General features: G+C 51.7%; 1 protein-coding gene across 1 annotated transcript; it reads left to right on the top strand.

Annotated features, from left to right (window-relative positions):
- The first annotated feature begins 1,207 nt into the window (after positions 1-1,207).
- ROPN1L (rhophilin associated tail protein 1 like) lies at positions 1,208-20,654 on the top strand. Its single transcript, XM_043887937.1, has 6 exons — positions 1,208-1,383; positions 1,702-1,875; positions 7,876-7,999; positions 9,170-9,331; positions 17,971-18,146; positions 20,474-20,654. Exons 2-6 carry the CDS (start codon positions 1,745-1,747, stop codon positions 20,535-20,537), a joined length of 657 nt encoding a protein of 218 aa, XP_043743872.1. The 5' UTR covers positions 1,208-1,383; positions 1,702-1,744; the 3' UTR covers positions 20,538-20,654.
- The last annotated feature ends 1,658 nt before the right edge of the window (positions 20,655-22,312 follow it).

Genomic DNA, 22,312 nt, shown 5'->3' with positions numbered 1-22,312 from the left:
GATTTACGTTTTCTGAAAGGCTGTTAACTAACTCATTTTATTAAATGCTAAACATTTTTGTCCATATTTACTAGTATTTCTGTAGGATAGATTCCTAGGAGACTGCTAGATCATCAAACATATTTAAAGTGCCACATTGCCTCATTAACTTCTCTCAGTGTATGAAATTCCTTGTTTTCCCCTAACGCTAAATAGTGCCTATTTTCAGTTTTGCAAGTGCTCTGAATTTGGAATCGTGTGCCTTCACTTAGGTAGGCTTCATTTGGTAAGTTGCCCAGTCAGAAGTTGTGTTTCAGGCCTGATGCCTCTAGGGAAGCAAGGAGGGCTTGTCGGTGGCCCCTGCTGGAGATAGCTCCGTCTACCGATTTAGCCTGGTCTTCGTGCCTGGAGGTGGGCGAGGAAAAGTCGGTCTCAGGCCTGTTCCTCCCAGTGTGAGTGTTAGGGCACCTTGCAGTAGCCAGCCAGGAGACCGGAAACTAGGCTTCACATTGCTGCCCGAGTCAGCATCCACCAGAATGGAACAGCTTCTCCTACCCTTGGACCCCAAAGCTACTGTATCGGGAAAAAGTAGCTTATTTTCTCCCAGACCCAATTAGATCGGCTCAACCCCACCATCTTATTTAGGAAAACAAGTTAAAATCTGAGCTGGAAACTGCCACTAAGTTCAGTCGCTCAGTCGTGTCCGACTCTTTGCGACCCCATGAACCGCAGCACGCCAGGCCTCCCTGCCCATAACCAACTCCCGGAGTCCACCCAAATCCAAGTCCATGCCACTCAAGAATGAGTTTACCAAGGGTGCCGACTGGGTCCGGGCCACTGGGGACAGCGCGTGCGAAGGCGTGGAGGTCAGACACGTGCTGGACAAACGGCCAGGGGCGCGCGTCCCGGAGCGCAGAGGCCAGGTTCCCGCAGGGAGGCTCGGGCCGTGGGCACAGGTCAGCCCCCAGGACCTCAACGGCTTCCTTCCACGGAGGCCACGAGACGTCTCGTTCTAAAGCTTCACGGAGGCAGTGCAAAGGAAAGGTGGGCCTTTTGCGAATTCGCCGCTCACAGTTGGTAGTGGGAAATCGATCCAAACGTCCTCTTTTTTAAGTGAAATGTCCCTTTTGTGCATCTGTGAACTACCCGTTTATACAAAGCTGGCGCCGTAGCGAGACTGCGCAAGCGCACTGCTTCTCCCGACACCCCAGCCCAGACCCGCACTAGCGGCCGATAAGCCCGGCTCGAGGCATGTGCGCCTGCGCGATCCAGAGGGGCGGAGCCCGAGCGCGCGTCTCGGTTGCCTGGTTACCGGTGCGCGACAATAAGGCCGGGTTGCAGCTTCTGGGCTGTTTCTAGGAAGGGCGGTTGACCCTCGCTTTCAGAGGAGCCTGCGCAGGAGCGGTAAGAGCACTTCGCCGCCCGCACCTCGGGACGCCGGCCCCTTGGCCCCCCTCCAAATCTGAGACCCCCCACCCCCACCCCGTCGGGGCCCCACTCCAAACCCAGGGAGACACTGACGGCCTGGCCTGGCCCAATTTAACCCCGGGGCCCCGACCTGGTTCCGGATCCGGGACCCCGGCCCTGCCCCAGACCCCCGGCCCCGGCCAGGCTCTAAACTCGGGACCTGGGACCCCGGCCCCGGAGCCCCTTGGCAGGCGCGTCTCCCGCGCGCTCCAGGCTGACCGATCCGCCCTTCCTCTCCCCCTTCCCCCTCCGCAGCACACCTTGGTTCTTCCAGCTTGGTTCTGGTCTGCTGAGAGCGATGCCGCTTCCCGACACCATGTTCTGCGCTCAGCAGATCCATATCCCCCCCGAACTGCCGGACATCCTGAAGCAGTTCACCAAGGCTGCGATCCGCACCCAGCCCGCCGATGTGCTCCAGTGGTCCGCGGGGTAAGACCCCCTTGGGCCAGCACCTGCAAGAGCCAGTCCATCGGCATGTCCAGTCGTGCCTAATGAACCCTCCTACCTGGACCAGTGGTCCAACCCTCAGGACACAGACCGAGTACCGACAGAACTTAGCATCGGTGGCATCTACACCTAAGTATCTCTCTAGGAAACATCATGCATTATTGACCATGAGACCAGAAATTACTGCACAATGCCCATTTATCTATGAAGTAGTGACACCTCAATTCTTGGAGAGTGTTGTTTATGCAGGTAGACTGAAATTTGTAAAGCAGTAACACGGGATAAGAAGTTTTTGCATTGTGTTATAAAAGTCAAACTGTCACAGTCCCTTTGTTTTACTTGTGAAATGATTTTACAAAGAGAAATCTTACGCTTATGTTCCTTATCATCAGAGCATCCTCCAGGATTAGGTACTTGTTGAGTTTGTTGGAACCAGAGGGACTGGCTCCAGTTAAATATCCCAAGAATGCTATAAGGTTAAACTCTGTCCATCATAGTTCACAGCACCAGAGACTTCACAGTTTCTTGCAGCAAACATTCTAACCATTTCCAGGAACAGATTATCAATACTTTTAAAGTCACAAGTCAACAGACTGTGTGTGTGTGTGTGTGTGTGTGTGTGTGCGCGCGTGTCTGTGTGTGAGTGTATCTGTATGTGTGTCTATGTGTGTGTGTGCACTCAGCCCTGCTCAGTTGTGTCCGACTCTTTGTGACTCTCTGGACTGTAGCCCACCAGGTTCCTCTGTCCGTGGAATTTTCCAGGACGAATACTGGGGTAGGTTGCTGTTTCTTCTCCAGGCAGAGATCTCTACCCAGAGATCAAACCCAGGTCTCTTGCGTCCCCTGCATTGGTAGGCAGATTCTTTGCCCCAGCAGAATTTAGAATTATTAAAATAAATCGTGGTGCTTTTCCAGGAAAGCTCTTTGTCCTTTTGTAGTAAACAGACTCTGACTCAGAAACTCAAATCTGTGGTCACAAGAATCAGTAGAAATTTAACTTAATTTTTTTTTTTTTTTAGTAATGAGAGTGTCAAATTTTGCTGAACTTCTCTATAAATTGTATGGCCAAAGTGATATATTACTAGGACGGCTGTAACAGATAACCACCAAATGTGATGGCTTAAAACAACAAACATCTCTCTTCTCACAGTTCTGGAAGCCAAAAGTCCAAAATCAGTTCCACCAGGCTACACTCAGGATATCACTGGGGCTTTGCTCTCAGCTGGTAAAGAATCCGCCTGCAATGTGGGAGACCTGGGTTCGATCCCTGGGTTGTTGGCAAGATCTTCTGGAGAAGGGAAAGGTTACCCACTCCAGTATTCTGGCCTGGAGAATTCCATGGACTGTACAGTCCATGGGGTCGCAAAGAGTCAGACACGACTGAGTGACTTTCACTTTCACTTGTTCTCTCTGGAGACTCAGGGGGAGAATCTGGCCCCTCCCCTTGCCTTTTCCAGCTTCTGGAGCTGCATTCCTTGTGTTGTTGGGCTCCTGGGCCCTTCCTCCATCACCAGCACTGTGGCGTTCTCACGGGTACCTCTGCCTCCCTCCTCTAGGGACACTTGTGATTGCATTTAGGAACCATCCAGATAGTCCTGGATGGTGTTCCCAACTCAAAATCCTCTCTCAAATACATGTATTTGCTCAAAATGCATGCAAAATTTGAGCATGTATTTACTCAAAATACATGCAAACTCCCTGTTGCCAGGTAAAATAAGATCCACAGCTTCCAGGATCAGGGCCAGGGTATCTTTGGGGCCCTCACTGAACCTACCAGACGAGGCTGCTGGTTAACCAGCACTTTACCTCTGACACATCCTTCTGAAAGACTCTCTCAAGGTTCTTGCCCCAAATTGTGGTCTCTGGGTTTTTTTTTTGGTTTTTTTTTGTTTTTTTAATAATTCATTTTCTTTATCTGTTTTTTTTCTTCTTAGTTATGCTGAGTCTTTGTTGCTGTACGCTGGCTTTCCCTGGCTGTGGAGAGCTGAAGTTACTCTCTAGTTGCTCTGCTCGGGCTTCTCACTGGGGTGGCTTCTCTTGTTGCAGAGCACAGGCTCTAGGGCGCACAGGCTTCAGCAGTTGCAGCATTTGGGCTTAGTTGCTCTGTGGCATGTGGGATCTTCCTGAACCCGGGACTGAACCCGTGTCTCCTGCATTCGCAGGCAGATTCCCATCCGCTGGGCCACCACCAGGGAAGTCTGTGGCCTCTGGTTTTAACCATTATTCAAGCCTAAATAAAAAATACTGCTGTTTCAAAAGAGTTTATTTGTACTTTACCAAACCTTCCAAGATTTAATCTTTTTTTTTCCCTTGGAATGTTATATTTGGTAACACTTTAGAGGCAACTCTTTTAAGCTTCACTTTAATTGAAAAGGCTTAATCAAGAACCTTCTGAATGTTCCATGCAGCTAATTTCATCTTAAGAACAATTTTGGAGTTGAGAAGAAAAAGCAAGCATTGTTCACGTGTCTCTGCTCACTCAGAACAGAATCTGTTATGCAGAGACGTTGCTCAGAAGAACGTGAAGTGGTCTTTGAAAGATTTTGTAGTAATTGGGGCTAAGACAAGGTAGGAGAGGAAATAGCCTATGACACAAAGACATAGGAAGGAAAACCAAGGAGAAACCAAGCAGGGAGCCAGGAAGTGCATGGAAGTGACTTTGTGTGGAAGGCTCTAGCAGGCACTCCTGGGAGGGTCAGGAGGCAAAGGTGGGCCAGCCTGGCTCCCAGCCTCTGCTGGGACTCCGCAGCCCATTGGCTGTCCCTTATTACGTCATTGAGCCCTAAAGGCTTTTGCTCACATGTGCCTTCTGTGCATGTGACATAAATTGGCCTGGCCACTCAAGCACGCCTCCTCCGCCCTGGCTCTGATGATGCTTTGACTATACAAACCTTTGTGGGCAAAGTGCTGCTTTTTAACATGCTGTCTAGGTTGGTCACAGCTTTTCTTCCAAAGAGCAGCATGTTTTAATTTCTTGCCTGCAGCCCCCAGCAGCTCTTTAGGGGAGTGTGAGGGTGTCCAGTGCACTGTAGGGCCCTTAGCAGCCTGGTGACCTGTACCCACCAGGCGCCAGCAGCACCAGTCAGCCCTGGGTGAGAAAACCAGCAGGGCCTCCAGGCACTGCCCGTGCCTCCTGGGGAGGGGGCCCTGCTCTAGAGGCCGCCCCGAGCCTGGGCGCTGCTCGGATGGCTGATGAGGGGTAGTCTGGGTTGTTGCTGTTCAGTCGCTCAGTCGTGTCCGACTCTTTGCAACCCCACGGACTGCAGCACGCCAGGCTTCCCTGTCCTTCACTACCTCCCAGGGTCTGCTCAAACTCATGTTCATCGAGTCAGTGATGCCATCCAACCATCTCATCCTCTGTCGTCCCCTTCTCCTCCCGCCTTCAGTCTTTCCCAGCATCAGGGTCTTTTCCAGTGAGTCGGCCCTTTGTGTCAGGTGGCCAAAGTATTGGAGTCTCAGCTTTAGCATCAGTTCTTCCAATGAATATTCAAGACTGATCTCCTTTAGGATGGACTGGTTGGATCTCCTTGCAGTCCAAGGGATTCTCAAGAGTCTTCTCCAGAACCACAATTCAAAAGCATCAATTCTTTGGTGCTCAGCCTTCTTTATGGTCCAACTCTCACATCCGTACATTGGAAAAACCATAGCTTTGACTATACAGACCTTTGTTGGCAAAGTAATGTCTCTGCTTTTGTTTTGTTTTGTTTTTGTCTCTGCTTTTTAATATGCTGTCTAGGTTGGTCATAGCTTTTCTTCCAAGGAGCAAGCGTCTTTTAATTTCTTGGCTGCAGTCACCGTCCACAGTGATTTTGGAGCCCAAAAAAATGAAGTCTGTCACCATTTCCATTGTTTCCCCATCTATTTGCCATGAAGTGACAGGACCGGATGCCATGATCTTAGTTTTTTGAGTGTTGAGTTTTAAGCCAACTTTTTCACTCTCCTCTTTCACTTTCATCAAGAGGCTCTTTAGTTCCTCTTCACTTTCTGCCGTAAGGGTGGTGTCCTCTGCATATCTGAGGTTGTTGATATTTCTCCCTGCAGCCTTCTTTCCAGCTTTTGCTTCATCCAGCCCGGCATTTCTCATGATGTGCTCTGCATATAAGTGAAATAAGCAGGGTGACAATAGGTGAAAACCCCAGTTAGGATTAACATGGCCAAGTGAAGCACCCTTCCCCCAGCCTGGTCCGTTAGGTCTTCAGATCCACATTTGTCTAACTCACAGCTGCCTGCCTTTTAACTTTCCCTCAAACCATCAAGTTAACAAAACATGACTGGATTTGTCCTAAAAGCATGAAAACAAAATTGAATTTGAGGGGTGGAGAGAGAAAAAGGGGGTGAGATGTAAAATTTAATCTGGTGAATGTCTGTTTACCTACACTTTGTTACATGTTCTGAGATGTTTCTAATTATTCATATATTAAAATTTTTTTATTGGAGTAGAGTTTATTTACAATGCTTTACTAGTTTTGAGTATATAGCAAAGTGATTCAGTTATACATATATCCATTTTTTTTTCAGGATTCTTTACCCATATGTATGTGTGTGTATGTATCAGTCACTCAGTCATGTCCAGTTCTTTGCGACCCATGGACTATATATAGCCTGCCAGGTTTCTCTGTCCATGGGATTCTCCAGGCAAGAACACTGTTGTGGGTAGCCATTGCCTTGTCCAGAGGATCTTCCCAACCCAGGGATCGAACCCAGGTCTCCTGCATTACAGGCAGATTCTTTATCATCTGAGCCACCAGGGAAGCCCCCTTTATCCCGTAGGTTATTAGAGAATGTTGAGTATAGAGTTCCCTGTGCTATACATATACAGTTGGTCCTTGTTGGTTGCATGTATTTTTATATAGTAGTGGGTGTATGTCTCCCACTTTATCTCCCAGTTTCCCAGTCTCCCAGTTTATCCCTTCTCTCCACATTTCCCCTTGGGTAAGTACAGTTTTTCATATCTTTTATATTATTTGCTGTGACCCTGGATGGTTTAGTGTTTTATTTTCCTGGATATGTCATTTCTTTGATGGTGGGAGAGTGACGTGGGCAGCAAATGTCGTCGTTTCAGGAGCCGGTCTCCACTGACATGCGCCCCAGGGGGGGAAAGTTTTGCAGAGACCCCACATAACACCCCTCCCCCCTCCAGAAACCCGATGTGCACCCCCTCCTGAGTTGTTGCCCCAAACTGTCTCCATGCCCTGCTTGGTCCCAGGATTAGCGGCCATATCCATGTCCCAGAAAGGAACAATTAAGGGAAAAAAAGTACCAAGCAGGAAAAGTGAAGGGTAGGGAGTGTCGACGCCTGACTCAGCCAATCAGGTGAATTCCCTGCTCCAGGGGGTCTCAGTCCTGAATAGGCAGGGATGCTTGAAATCCTGCCCCTCAAAAAGCAGCAGGGCCAAGTCTGCAACTGTCAAAGTGGCATGACCTTGCACGTGACCTTGCACTCGGATTCATGTGGGGCCCTGACCTCCACCTCCTCTGGCAGCGTCCCTGGACCTGGATGGGTGTTTGCTTGATAAAAGTAGCACGTGTTACTGGAGCCCCCCAGGTGTGCCAGACAGGGGGTCCCTGAGTCTGGAGCTGCCGTTGTCCCCATGGTGCAGACAGGGAAGCTAAGGCACAGGAGAAGGTGAAGTCCGAGAGCTGAGTGGAGGAGCCAGGAGGGGATCCCAGGCCAGGGGCCCCAGCCCGGTCCCCACCTTGTCACCATCTCCCTCTGGGGTCGCTGATGAAAGTGCCTGAACTTGGGGCTGTGTCAGTGAGTCCGCCTGCCAACGCAGGAGACGTGGGTTCAATCCCTGGGTCAGGAAGATCCACTGGAGAAGAAAGTGGCAACCCACTCCAGTATTCTTGCCTGGAGAATCGCAGAGACAAGAGGAGCCTGGTGGGCTGCAGTTCATCGGGTTGCAAAGAGTCAGACACTACTGAGCGATTGAACAGCCGTGTGTGTCAGTGAGGCTTCAGCGATATCTGTTGTTGTTTCAGGTATTTCTCAGCTTTGTCAAGAGGAGATCCACTGCCCGTGAAGGACAGAATCGAAATGCCCATGGCCACTCAGAAAACAGACACAGGCCTGACTCAAGGGCTCCTTAAAGTTTTACACAAGCAGGTATCAGAGTCTGTGATCAGTCAGCTAAGCTTGAGATAAAGCTGCAGGACCTCCACGGTCATCCATCCACAGTCCTGTGTCCCCTGCGGGGAACCTTCGAGGTTTACTCAAGGAAGGAATCTTAAATTCAGTGACCTTCCTCTGGTTTAAAGAACCCAAGATTGCTGTTCACGATTATATGGACATGCACTTTTTTTTAAAATACTTGCATTAAGATGCAAGAGGCTGCTGGACTGAAATGAAAGGTTTGAAAATATGGAATTTCAGACATGGGGGTTGCAAGATCTTTCTTGAAATATGTGTTTATAAACACTATGCTAAATATGATAATCCTCCACCTTCTTCATCTGAAGGGATATCTGGTTTCCAACCCTCCTGAAAGCCCTTGAGACCCACTGACTCACTTGGAGAGTTCATAGAAAGTGTATTTTATCGGAATGATCAGGCCATGTTACCAAAACTGAGATCAGTGGTAGAGCCCTGAGTTTTAAAGTGGCTTGTCTCCATTATTCATCTTGAAGTTCTGTGTTCCCGACCAGGGTGCAGTAACTTCTACACACGGGATTCTCCCATGGCTCTCTCGCTTAACCACTGAAAGGGAGGGGTAGTTTGGGCAAAGACAAATTTGAGAAATTTCCTCAAAGGTCTTCCACGTGGAATACTGCTACAGATCACAGAAGTCACCCATTTTCATCAAGTTGTCTTAAAATAGTAGAAGGAATACTTTTATTTTCAGCGTTAAAATTTCTCCCATTTAACTGTTAGCATGTTGTGGAGTTGGATTTCATTTGGTCTGTTGAAGTTTATTTGTGTTGTGAAGTGTTGCGGACAGAGAGTAGAGAATCGGGCACCCCATGTCCGTGTGCCCGTTTCAGTAAGTCATGACATTATGCCATGTTCGCTCCATATCCTTTTTTCTCTCAAGAAGTAACTTGTTGCCAGTCTGTAGTTCACAGTCCCCCCCGCTTCCCTGCTCATGTACCCCAGCTCCCACGACACACACACAACCCCATCCCGTTCCCTTCCCCTAGCAGTGGGCTAACGGTGTAGTGGACTCAGAGTTCATCTTTGAATGGGGATGGGTACTCTGTTTAAATCTTCACAAGTATTATGTTATTTCTTGGGTCTTCAACTTAACATTGATTATATCATACTGTGTTTTCCAAATAGTGTAGCCACAAGGAATATGTGGACATAGCAGATCTTGAGCAGAAATGGAAAAATTTGTGCCTGCCTGTAGAAAAATTCAGAGCTCTCCTGCAGCTGGATCCTTGCGAAGATAAAATCGAGTGGATAAAATTTTTAGCGCTTGGATGCAGCATGCTTGGTGGGGTACGTACCTATAAATAGCCTATTAATAATTCTGAGTCATCATGGGCCTGCCATCCAAATAATTTAGGTGTTTCAATAACTGTAAGAACACTCTCATCACTTTAGTAACTCTCATGACTTTAGTCATTTTGTTTTAGGCAATATTTTTCAGATGCTTATTATATTTTAGGCTGGTAGTTACTTTAACTTACAGAAGTTAAATACTTATGAGTGCCTCAACGTAAAAGATGTTAACAGTAGACAAAACATGTAGATACCGTGAAAGTATGTTTAGAAGAGAATGCATCGATGACTTTTATTAAACTACACGTCATTTGACACATTGATAGACTTCCCTCCTGTGCAAAAAGGAAAAAAATTATCTTCTGTTCTAGTTAAAATCATTTATTAGTAACTTACAGCAGATACCTCACTGATGTTGAGAAGTATAGCCCATACGGGTTTAGGACTGAAGACACAGACTTCCCTCCAGTCTGTGAATTGAGAAGGGCGGTGGGTGTGGTGGAGAGGGGCTGCAAATCTAGCGCCTACCTTCAGCTCTAGAATTTGAGTCGCCCTGTGAGACACAGGAGGCAAGTCCTGGGAGAAGGTCTGCTTTAGTGTGTGAAGAAAAGGACTGAGAAAAGAGCCAGCTCCCTTTACCGCCGAGACGAAGCGTGCGACCCCCGGTCCCTTCAGTCTATGGACCCCAGAGCACATACCTGGCTAATCCTTAGTCCTCGCTTCATGGGGCGCCCTCATCTCGGGTCCCTGCGCGAGCCTCCTTGATTCCATTTTAACTCTTTAGAATTACTTTGTTTGATACTACCTCACAGGACCACTAACAGCTAGCCGCCTGCAGCTAACCTCATCCCCGCCCTGTGCCCCACCCACCGCCACCTTGTCAAGCATCAGCTGCCCTGAGCTTCTGCTCCCCGCTGAGCATGTATGAACCCCCAAGAAACACTCGATTTAATTTTAGCTGGTTTTAACTTTAGGTTGTCACTAATCTAGTCAAGGCCATGGTTTTTCCAGTGGTCATGTATATGGATGTGAGAGCTGGACTGTGAAGAAAGCTGAGCGCATAAGAATTGATGCTTTCGAACTGTGGTGCTGGAGAAGACTCTTGAGAGTCTCTTGGACTGCAAGGAGATCCAACCAGTCCATCCTAAAGGAGATCAGTCCTGGGTGTTCACTGGAAAGAGTGATGCTGAAGCTGAAACTCCAATGCTTTGGCCACCTCATGTGAAGAGTTGACTAATTGGAAAAGACCCTGATGCTGGGAAAGATTGAAGGCAGGAGGAGAAGGGGACGACAGAGGGTGAGATGGTTGGATGGCATCACCGACTCAATGGACACGAGTTTGGGTAAACTCCGGGAGTTTGTGATGGACAGGGAGGCCTGGCGTGCTGTGATTCATGGGGTCCAAAGAGTCGGACACGACTGAGCGACTGAACTGAACTGAACTGAATCTTCTGGAACTTTTCTTTGATTCCAAATTCGATTTCTCTTGATTCATCAGCCTGGCTACAGACGCTGTGGTTCATTCACCCTCCTCTGCCGTGTAGTGCTTGCTCTGTGAATATCGTGTACTTTACCAACTCTGTTCATGGCCCCAGCGAGAAACTCAGAAACCCCAGAGAAGTTGAGAGTCAGGCTGGCTGCTCCCTTTCGTGGTGTTCCTGCCCACAGGTGGCGTTTCCCGCGAGCCCGGGCTGGACGGCCCAGACCCAGTTGCTGCCTCTCTCTGGGCTCCGAGGCCACTGAGGAGAATCACAGCGGGTGTCACTGAGAAGGACAAAGACGCATTTAGTTCCTGGAGGAAATTTTATGTGGCTTTGTTCTTCTGGAGCTCCGGCAAAAGGAGATTTTAATAATAGAAAATGAATACCTAATATTTGATTTGATGGTTTATTCCTCTAAAGTTGGTTTTTGAGGCTTAGATTTTTATAAATATGGCAAATCAGAATATTTCATCTTTTGGGGGGATCCATCTTTGTAAGTCCTCCCTCCCGAATCAGGAGAATCAGGTGCTTGATTTCAAACCAGACCAGCTCGTGTTTTCCAAGAGGAGGCCTCTTAGCTGTGTGTGGGACGTGACGCTAGATGGAGACATTTGTTAAGGATGGAGCTTCCCTTCCGGACTGAAGCCTGGGCAAGTGACAGGGAAAGATCACACTCACTTCTCTTTTCTTCCCCTAACACTCAGCCCGTCAGCCCATGGGGGGTCTGGCATAGACCCCTGACTAAGCTGCCTCGGCCCAGAGTCTTTGCTGTGGGCCATGGACTGACTCTCTCTTTCTCTGCAGGGAGCTGATCCTGGGGAGGGGGTTCAAGTGTGAACGTCCCCTGCTCCTCTGCCAGGAAGAGTTCAGAGCCTGGGGTGGCTGCTCCGTCCTGGCCTGCCCCCCCCCAAAAAAAAGAAAAACCCAGGGCAGGGCTAGCTGTGGGTCCACGGGGGCTGGGAGGGGCCAGGCCCAAGGGGACACGTGCTCTGTTGACCCACCGCTGCCCATGTTGGCAGGACAGCTTGGAGATGCCCCAGGAGCCCGGCACTGTGACTTCCTGGAGACAGCTCTTCATGCAGACTGGCACCTTAGCACTTGCCTTTATGCTTAGAAGAAGGAAACACTCAGAAAGGAGCCAGTGAAGAACTGAAGCGAGATGAGAAGGAGGAATTTCTCATGGATCACTGCTGTCCACTTCTCCGCACGCAGGACTGCCATGAAGCTGGAATCTGGTCGCTGTGGTACAGCGACTCCGGCTGCTCCACCCACGGCATCTCGTGGCTTGTGGCTCTTCAGGTTGTCTTTGGAGTCTCTCTAGTTGGATGGGTTGAGTCCTCTGCAAAGACTAGAACCTTCTCTGAGATTTCCGAGCCATAAGTCTCATTCCTTCCATGGATGTTTGTCGATTGCAACTTGTTGTGGGCTTTGCTCTGAGTGCCAGGGGATCTCGACACCCCACGCCCCACGGGACGACATCTGGTATATCCTCCGAGCCCCAAGTGCTGCTCTGGTTCTCGAGTGGAAGCTTCAGATGTGATTTGGGGTGGAGCACAGGAGCAAGAGCATCAGGGTCTCTGCCCCAGGAACCTCGGCTGTGGCAGGGTGCCTGTCTCCCAAGGTGCATGCTTGCTGGGTGAGATGACCACAGGTCTGCGTTGTGACCTTCACCTTACGTTTCTGCTGCCCCATCAGTGCCCTAAGAGGTGGATCAACAGTTTTCATCTGTTTTTTTTTTTTTTAAAAATATGGAGATCTTTTTTATAACATGAAAAAGTTGAAAGTGGACCATAAGGAAGACTGAGCACTGAAGAATTGATGCTTTCAAACGTGGTCTGGAGAAGACTCTTAAGAGTCCCTTGGACAGCAAGGAGATCAAAGCAGTCAATCCCAAATATTCATTGGAAGGACTGATGCTGAAGCTGAAACTCCAATACTTTGGTCAGCTGATGCGAAAAACTGACTCATTTGAAAAGACCTTGATGCTGGGAAAGATTGAAGGCAGAAGGAGAAGGGGATGACAGAGGATGAGATGGTTGGATGGCATCACCAACTCGATGTACATGAGTTTGAGTAAACTCCGAGAGTTGGTGCTGGACAGGGAGGCCTGGTGTGCTGCAATCCATGGAGTCACAAAGTCGGACACGACTGAGGGACTAAATCACGACAGCAAAACAGTCGTGGACCAAGTCCACCTTCCTAGCTGCCCCACATAGGACGGAGAAAGTCTGTATTGACAAACTGCTCACCCAGCTCTGGCTCATCTTTGGAAAGCTTTTGAACGTCCTCATTCATGGGAGTGTCCCTCTGTGTGTACAGCTGCAAATACACGTGTCATCGGAACGTGTTGCTTACGGATGGCCATTGTTTCCAGGGTTCTCACCAGGTGTGGGAATGTTCGGAGCCGTTGTCTGTTTTCTCTTTAATCCTCCAAGCAGCCCCCTGAGGAAAGTCCTGATCTTGGAACCCGGGGGCTGGAGGGCTGAGCAGAGCAGCTCCCAGCGGCGGGGAGAGGCGGTGGGGAGAGGCGGTGGGGAGAGGCGGTGGGGCAGGACTCGAACTCAGACCATGGGCTCCGGAGGCGCCGCTCCTGATGGACACTGGGGGTGGAGGGACCCCTGTGACGACTCTGTAGCCCAGGCGGAGTGCCGCCCACAGGCTGGGACACGCCCCAGAGAGTGACAGCTCCTCGGCCTTCCCTTTGATACCATTTTATACCCTTAAAATGAAAAGAAAGAAAGTGAAGTTGCTCAGTCATGTCTGACTCTTTGGACCCCATGGACTATAGCCCACCAGGCTGCTCCATCCATGGCGAGAGTACTGGAGTGGGTTGCCATTTCCTTCTCCAGGGGATCTTCCCAACCCAGGGATCGAACCCGGGTCTCCCGCATTGCAGGCAGATGCTCTGCCATCTGAGCCCCCAGGGAAGCCCTGCCCTAAGATGATCCGCTCCCTGAAACACTGTGTGCCAACCTGCCGCCAGCGCTCACCCTGGAGGTCTCACCCCCACCCCGCCCAGCTGCGGGCCGCCCGTGGGCCCTGCTGTCTCTCAGCACCGCGGGGCCCTGGGTGCTGGAGGTGGCGTCTGGTCCCCTCCAGGCTGCGCTCTCCCCTGGTTCAGGTTCCCACTGGGGCCTCGCGAGCCCGTCCGGAGATGCTCACCCCTGCGTGTGCGCCTCAGGCCACGGCTCGTGTACTAACTGCCTCCCAGCGAGGAGACAGCTGCCCGCGGGCCCCTTGCTCACCTGCCCCTACCCACTGCGCCCCGGCTGAGCGTCCGCTCTGTGGGGCTGGGGGCGGTGGGATCAGCGGATGCTGGGCGTGCTGGGCCCTCTGCCCCTTCAGCCCAAGGCACTGGCTTCACTCAAGTCCGAGAACGTGGCGCTGGCCACGAGCCCCAGGCCCGCGCTGTAAATGAGGAAGCTTGCGAGGAAAGGAAGTGAAACAGGGGCGAGGGGGTGGTGCTTCTTTAAATATGAGATCTGGGGGTCAGTGCTGCTGCCCGACATTGAGTCGGGTGTCCCCCCTGGAGCTCTGGCCACCGAGCAGGAGTGAGTGCCCCCGTACTGTGTCCTGACTGTGTTCAAAGGGTCAGGCAGAGTGTGGCCCACGTTCATTCGCTGCAGCTGAAAGGGGCCGTGAGGGCGGTGAGGTGGCTCGCGGTGTCATCAGGACCGCAGCGGGAACTCAGAGACTGGAGGGACCCACAGGACCAGCACTGCACACACTTGGGAGGCCAGGTCTCTCCTGCATCTCCGCTCTCATCTGAGATGCGGCTCCGGCGTGCATGGGCTTCCCTGGTGGCTCAGACGGTGAAGAATCCACCTGCCAACGCAGATGTTAGAGACACGGGTTTGATCCCTGGGTCGGGAAGATCTGCTGGAGAAGGGAATTGGCAGCTCACTCCAGTATTCTTGCCTGGAGAATTCCATGGACAGAGGAGCCTGGAGGGCTACAGTCCACCGGATCACAAAGAGTCAGACATGACTGAGCAACTGATACTTTCAGGCATGCACGCTGGGCTGGCAACACTGCAGCCGCCGCCTCCTGGACCAACCACCAGCCAGAGAATAACCAGCAGTGGGTTAGCGGGGCCGCTTGCCCGGGAGAGGGGTCCTTGTAGCTGGCGAGCAAGTAGCCTTAGGACCCACGACCGCTAGAGTGAGAGAGCTGTTGTAGGAACAGAGCTCCCGAGCCGAGCAAGTTGCCTAACAAGTCCTTCTGGATATAAAAACTGCTGTGAGTCTTTGCATTGGAAACGTTAGCACCGGTAATGTCATCGCATCTTTGCGGGGGGAAGTGATGCCAGCGTGTTTGGATGCATTTTTTTTCCCTAAAATACCTCTTCCTCGGAAGTGCTGGAGCAGCAGTCATGAAGAAGAGCTTCTGCTCTGGCTCCTTGCCAGCTTCCTCCACCCCTCAGCCCTGCTGGAGGCCCCCAGCCCCGCTTCAATGACTGTCATCCGCTGTGCGGGCTGGAACAGCAGGCTCTAACGGACCAATGCATCTCTGAAACGTTTCAGGCTGGGAACCTGTAAAATACACAACTCTGTTCACCCAGTCCTCCCTGGGGACGGTCTTTCGGAGAGATGGTGTGTGCGGTGGTCCCTGCGAAACGAACAAACGAATGCCACCATTTTTTTAAACTAGAGCATCCCCTTGCCCCCAGAGCTGGGCTAACGTCAAGACTGTGGGGTTGTCCGCTCACCCCCTGCATCCCATCTCAGCAGGGCCGTTGGTTGGGGTGGGGGTGGACGGTGGTTTGCAGATGCCCCGAGTCCCAGCAGCTGGCAGGGGCAGTGTGCATTTGTGGTCCAGGCGCACCCCTGGCAGGCGCGTGTCACCCCCCTACCACCTGCTCCCCGAGCCAGTCCAGTTGTGGGATGTGCTGGTCTGGGCTGGGCTCAGGATGCCGACTGTGGGATTCCCATCCCAGGTGGCTTACCTGGGTGAGTGACCCGGCCTCTCTGGGCCCCCTGACCTCATCTCACATGGTCACCATGAGGAGTGAGATGCCCAGTCCATCTCTCAGGGGATTCCTGCTGTGTGGCGTTGCCCGCCGTTAGCACTTTCTGGGCAGGAACCTCATTTCGAGGTCCCTGCCTTGCTCCTCTTGCTGCGGGAAGCACCACTGATTTCTCTCTGATGTTTACCATGAGAATCTGGTCCAGCCCCCGGTGCTTGAAGAAGCTGCCATGTGGTGAGAGGACCACACGGTATCAGGGGACCGCAGCAGCCTGTCAGAGCTCAGGGGGGCTCCGGCCAGCAGCTGGCCAGAGGCCAGGCCCCCTCGCAATATCACAGCCTCAGGAAGTGAGTTCTGCCCACCCCCTCAGGAGGCTGGTAATGGGTCCCCCAATAGTCGAGCCTCTGGGTGAGAACCAGACCCCGGCCGCCACCGGACTGGAGCCTCAGAGGAGCCAGCTGGCTGGGCCCAGGCTCCTGACTGCAGAGGCGGCTGGATAATGACTGTGTTTAAGGCCTGACCCCAGCTCTCTGTGTATCCCTGAGCCGTGGGGCTCACTTCCACACGGCTGCTGCTTTGATCCATTCAGTCTACCTGTGACCTCCCCTCCACCTGCTGCCTCGCCCCCACCTTGGGGGACTGTCCTCCGCCGGCCCCCCGGGTTTTCCTGGCTCTCTCTTCCTCGTGAGCACAGCTCACGTTTCATTCCCTCAGGAGCTGCCCTGGAGGGCTCTGGTCTGTCCTAGAGGCTCAGAGGCTCGCCATCTGTGCTCTGTAGGTCCCACCGTTGCTGCGGCAGCCCTCCATGTCAGAGGTTGGCTCCTTGAGGGCAGGACAAGGGCCATGAACGCAGCGAAGACACTCCCACCGAGGCTGATTTCCTACCATCTTGCAAAACTGCTGGGGATTTAAGCTTTTAGTTCAGTCACTCAGTCATGTCTGACTCTTTGCGACCCCATGGACTGTAGCACACCAGGCCTCCCTGTCCATCACCAGCTCCTAGAGTTTACTCAAACTCATGTCCATCGAGTCAGTGATGCCATCCAACCATCTCATCCTATGTCGTCCCCTGCTCCTCCCACCTTCAGTCTTTCCCAGCATCAGGGTCTTTTCTAAGAAGTCAGTTCTTTGCATTAGGTGGACAAAGTATTGGAGTTTCAGCTTCAACATCAGTCCTTCCAATGAACACCCAGGACTGATCTCCTTTAGCATGGACTGGTTGGATCTGCTTGCAGTCCAAGGGACTCCCAAGAGTCTTCTCCAATACCACAGTTCAAAAGCATCAATTTTTCAGCACTCAGCTTTCTTCACAGTCCAACTCTCACATCCATCCATACATGACCACTGGAAAAAACCATAGCCTTGACTAGATGGACCTTTTTTGGCAAAGTAATGTCTCTGCTTCTCTATGGGAAGGCCCATGGAGGCAAAGGCTGGTCTTAGTAGTTGATTAAATTAGCACTAGGCTTAAATCTTTAGCAACTGAGCTATGGGCTTCCTTGATAGCTCAGTTGGTAAAGATTTAAGCCTAGTGCTAATTTTAATCAAGTACTAAGACCAGCCTTCCCCTCCATGGGCCTTTCCGGGTGTTTGTTTGACACTGGCCAGGGCTCCCGCAGACCCTCATGCCCTCGTGACTGGAAGGGGTGGGGTCGGCATGCTCTGGAATGTTCTGGAAGCTCGTGCCACGTGGGGGTGGGGAGGAGTTCTGGCTGAAAGTCAAGGATGCCAGCGGATGGTGGTGTTGAGGGGGTGACTGACCCAGGTTTGCTGCTGCCCCCAGCCTGCTCGGGGCCCTGCCAGCCCTGCCCACCCACCCCATGGGTGGCCTAGTTGGGGACAGTTTGCTCTGTCGCGAGGTATTTTGTGGGGCGGGAGTTCTGTGGGTTCTGTGTTGCCTTGTGTGTGGTCAACAAGATCGAGGCTTTCTCTTGCCTCTGTAAGAGTCATTCCCATTTAACATGAGAGAGAATCTGGGAATCAAACTCTTTTTCAGGCCAATTACATCCCGATCAACAGTTTTTCTTTCTTGTGGCAAGTGTAAATTCCCCGTAGTTTAATTTAGACCGAGAACATACTTGGGGGAGAACTTCTGTAGGCTGTACCCAGGTGTCTGTCGGCGGCTGTCTGCTGTCCGTCTTGGCGCATCCCAGCGGTAACCGTTCCCGCCTGCTCTCTGCCGTCTCCAGTCACTGAACACCGCGATGAAGCACCTGTGCGAGATCCTGACCGCGGACCCCGAGGGCGGGCCCGCGCGCATTCCTTTCGGGACCTTCTCCTACGTCTACCGCTACCTGGCCGGGCTCGACTCGGACATCACTGCGTCGGACACCGAGTCCTACCTCTCCTCGCTGAAGGAGAACGCGTGAGTGTGCGCGCCGGGGCTCTCGGCTCTCAGACGATCGATCGGGCCTTTGACGGGAAGGAAGGAGCGCACGCCGAGCCCCCAGCCCCGAGGCGTCAGGTGTGGCTCGGCGGTGGGAGGAGGCCGGGCGGCGGGCAGCTCAGCGCGCAGACTTCACATCCCGCCTGGGCCTTCTTAGGCACCGGATGTCGGATGTCGGATGGTTTAACATCAGGTCGTGTTCAAAAGGTAGAGTTCGTTTCTCGCCAATGCAACACGGAAATGGGTCCCCGCAGGTGGAGAGAGTCCAGACTCCCCGCGTGAGTGAGGAGCAGTGGGGAGCGACCCCGCGCACCCCGCTCCCCACCCGCCCCCAGGTGTCGGCCCCGCCCCAGGTGTCGGCCCCGCCCCCAGGTGTCTGCTCTGCCCCTCTGCGGGTAGGAAAGGTGATGCTCGCGGGCCTTGGGACAGCGGGGCCGCTCCCCAGGCCCCCAGGTGCCCCTGCCCACAGTCCTCCGAGCCCCCACACCCGCCACCTGGAGCCACAGGACAGGTTTGCGGAGAGCCACACGTGCCATGCCGCGGTGCGCGCGCGCGTGTTTTTGTGGTGGTGATAGACCGCAAGACAGCAGGGCGATGGAGCCGCTGATGGTGAGAGTGACCGTGTCAGCCCGCTGCCCGGCTCCCGGGAGCCCACACCCGGCAGGCCAGTCCCCACCTCCCAGGCTCTCGTCCCCTCCCCCTGTCCCCCCAACCCATCTGGGGGGCTCCGGACCTGGCCCCTCCCCTCCTCCCCTCAGGGGACCCTGGCCGCTCCACAGCCCTCACCTGGAGCCCTCGAAACCCCTTCCTCTCCTCCGTCCTTCAGAATTGCACTCCCTACCCGCCCCCTCCATTCCGTCCCCCCCCCCCACCATGAGGAGGGGTGCACCGGGTCGTTTGTCACTCACGCAGGGAGTGAGGACTCCCCCCACCTGCAGGGACCCATTTCTGTGTTTCCTTGTTGAGAAACGAACTCCTCCTTTTGAACACGCCCTGGTTTTTGAACCGTTTGACACTCTGTGCCTAAGAAGCCGGGTGGTGGGATAGCTGCCTCCCCCTGAAGTCCCCCTCCCCCCGCCAGCCACCAGCTGAGCCCCAGACCCTTGTGGTCCCAGTTTTTTCCCCCTGCTTTATCCTCCAACTTGAAAACTTCTCCCTCCTCCTGGAAGCTGCCAGCCCTCCGTCCCTCTCTCCTCCCAGGACACTGTTCCTGTCGCCTCAGCCAGTCATTTTCCAGTCCACTCCAATGGGGGATTTCCATTCCAACCAGGCCCCAGGGGCTTCCCCTCGCCCGCTCCCACACTGACTGGACTCCTCCTGTGCCTCCCTTCCCCGGGCCCGGCCCTCCATCCCAGGTGTCTGGGCTCCTCCAGGCTCGAGTTGCCTGTGGGTTCTGTCTGGCGTTGGCCCCCAGCTCCAAACTTCGATGCCCAGGGCCTACTGGACCTCCCCTCGGGGATGTCTGGTGCACCCATCAGGCTTAAAACATCCCAACAGAAATGCATGTTTGCCCAGCCTGAAATTACAGGGAAAGGGCATTTAACTGCGGCTGCAAGGTGGGAGGAGGTGGGTGTTTACAATTACACAGACAGTAACCAGATTCTAGCTGCCTAAGCAGTGGGCTCACGTGGTGGGAGGTCCCTGAACCCAGAAGGGCAGGTGTTCAGGGAGACGTCCACTCTCCATCGCCAGGTGGCTCCAATGGGAGGCTCTTCCTAAGGTGTCGTTCCCCTGGGCCCATAAGAGGTGGTTCCTTTTTATGGTAAAATATGTTTCAGAACCACTAACTTGTGTTCCTGTTACTTTTAAATATGAGCCCTCAAGGCAGTTCTTATGTTCCCACTGACATGGAAAATGAACGGTGTTCCAGTTCAGTATTTTTACATCTAAGATGCTAGTAGGAATTTACTAATGTTCACATCTTTTAAGAAATAAAACTATCTGTAGATAAGGAGAAAAGTCAAAAGACGTTGTTAGTGCCAAAGTTTAATAGACTTAAGACACTCCTTTGAGCTCTACTGGATCAACTTTTAAAATACTAGAAAGATCCTCTTATTATACTAGTGACTAAAATTTGAGTTGTCAATAGAGAAAAAATTTTAAACCTAGTACTAATCTTTTTTCACCTAGAAATATGCATTTTTCAATGTAAGAAAATAGAGTGCTTTATTTTTAGAGGTAAGAACTACTGATTTGAGACCACAGTCAATTTTTAAGGTAAAGCTAAATTATGCTATATTGCATAGAAACAGTATGATGTGCGGTAAGAGATTACTAATGGGCATCTTTGTCTGTTTTCCATTTAGAGCTGCTAGAAAGAATGGTATGATAGGTCTTTCAGATTTCTTCATTCTAAAGAGGAAAATTTAGAAAACCTTGAGAAGAAAACTCAGAAGACAGGCCATTAATACAGAGAAGAACACATTTTAATGTCAAAATAGTGCCTTTCAAAACCTTGACACCAAATACAACCTGTCATTAACCACATATGTATGTAGTGTGAGTTTTTCTTGTAATGGAATGTGACCAATACATCATGGGGGCCTATTTAGTGATTAAAAGATGCTTCCTCCTTAGAAGGAAAGCTATGACCGACCTACACAGCATATTCAAAAGTAGAGACATCACCTTGCTGACAAAGGTCCATATAGTCAAAGCTATGGTTTTTCTAGTAGTCATGTACAGATATGAGAGTCAGACCACAAAGACTGAGCACCAAAGAATTGATGCTTTTGAGCTGTGGTGTTGGAGAAGACTCTTGAGAGTCCCTTGGACTGCATGGAGATCCAACTGGTCAATCCTAAAGGAAATTGAATATTCACTGGAATATGATGCTGAAGCTGAAGCTCTAATACTTTGGCCACCTGATACGAAGAGACAACTCACTGAAGACCCTGATGCTGGGAAGGGCTTCCCTAATAGCTCAGTTGGTAAAGAATCTGCCTGCAATGCCAGAGACCCCTGGTTTGATTCCTGGGCTGGGAAGATCCACTGGAGGGGGGATAGGCTACCCACTCCAGTATTCTTGGGCTTCCCTTGTGGCTCAGCTGATAAAGAATCTGCCTGTAACGCAGGAGACCCCTGGTTCAATCCCTGGGTTGGGAAGATCCCCTGGAGAAGGGAAAGGCTACCCACTCCAGTATTCTGGCCTGGAGAATTCCATAAACTGTAAAGTCCATGGGGTCGCAAAGAGTTGGACACGACTGAACGATTTTCACCTCACTTCACTGATGCTGGGAAAGATTGAGAGCAGGAGAAGAAGGGGGTGACAGGGCGAGAGGGTGAGATGGCATCACTGACTCAATGGACGAGTGTTTTAGTAAGCTCCAGGAGATAGTGAAGGACAGGGAAGGCTGGAGTGCTGCCGTCCACGGGGTGGCAAGGAGTCGGACAGGACTTAGCGGCTGAACAACAACATTTAGTGACTGTTCTTCTCTGCATTCTCCTAAGAACCTTAATTGCAACACATTCATAGCAGAGAAATGACCTGAGGAAAGCAATCTGTTTGGAGGCTGCAGAGTAGGGAGGGGGAGGGGCAGGGTCAGATCAGCTGTACCTCTTCTTTCAGAACTCCTGAGCACAGGAAGGCAGAGGCCCTCTGCTCGCTGGTCAGCTCACCTGGGCTCCCTGGGAGGAGTGTCTTGTGTTGAAGCTGGATCTTCTCTGTGACAGGAGGGCCCCGGGGACTCGCTGGCCGGGAGAGCGTCCACGGATGGGAGGCAGACGGGGCCACCAGCTTGGATCAGCACTTGGTCCACTGCACAGAGACAAGCAGCTGAGAGTCTCTCTTTGCTGTCTTCACATAAAATCTTCAAAATGACAGTGCCAACGAATACACCTCAGATCTTCTGAGAACTGGGGAATGGTTTGGCTTGTTGGTTCTCCGAAAATGTGTTACCATGCTAGTAGTTAATTTTACCGGTGTTCAAAGATTCGTGAAAACCCAAAGTTTTAAGAGACCCATTTGTTAGCTCAAAAAGCGTGTCATTTTTTGCAAAGGGGTAAAGTATGCTTTTTCATCTGGACACGAAACTACTGTGTTTGAGATGATCTTTTGCCTGGACTTCCGGTCACCCTCCCAGTGAACAACATAGAGAGTTTGTTCATAAAATTACAAGAAACTCACCAAAGTTGGCATTTTAAAA

This window comes from Cervus elaphus, chromosome 25 (assembly GCF_910594005.1).
Source record: "Cervus elaphus chromosome 25, mCerEla1.1, whole genome shotgun sequence".
In the NCBI taxonomy this organism is placed as follows: Eukaryota; Metazoa; Chordata; class Mammalia; order Artiodactyla; family Cervidae; genus Cervus; species Cervus elaphus.
Note: the sequence above shows the minus strand (reverse complement) of the source record. Positions and strands in the feature narration are given on the sequence as shown.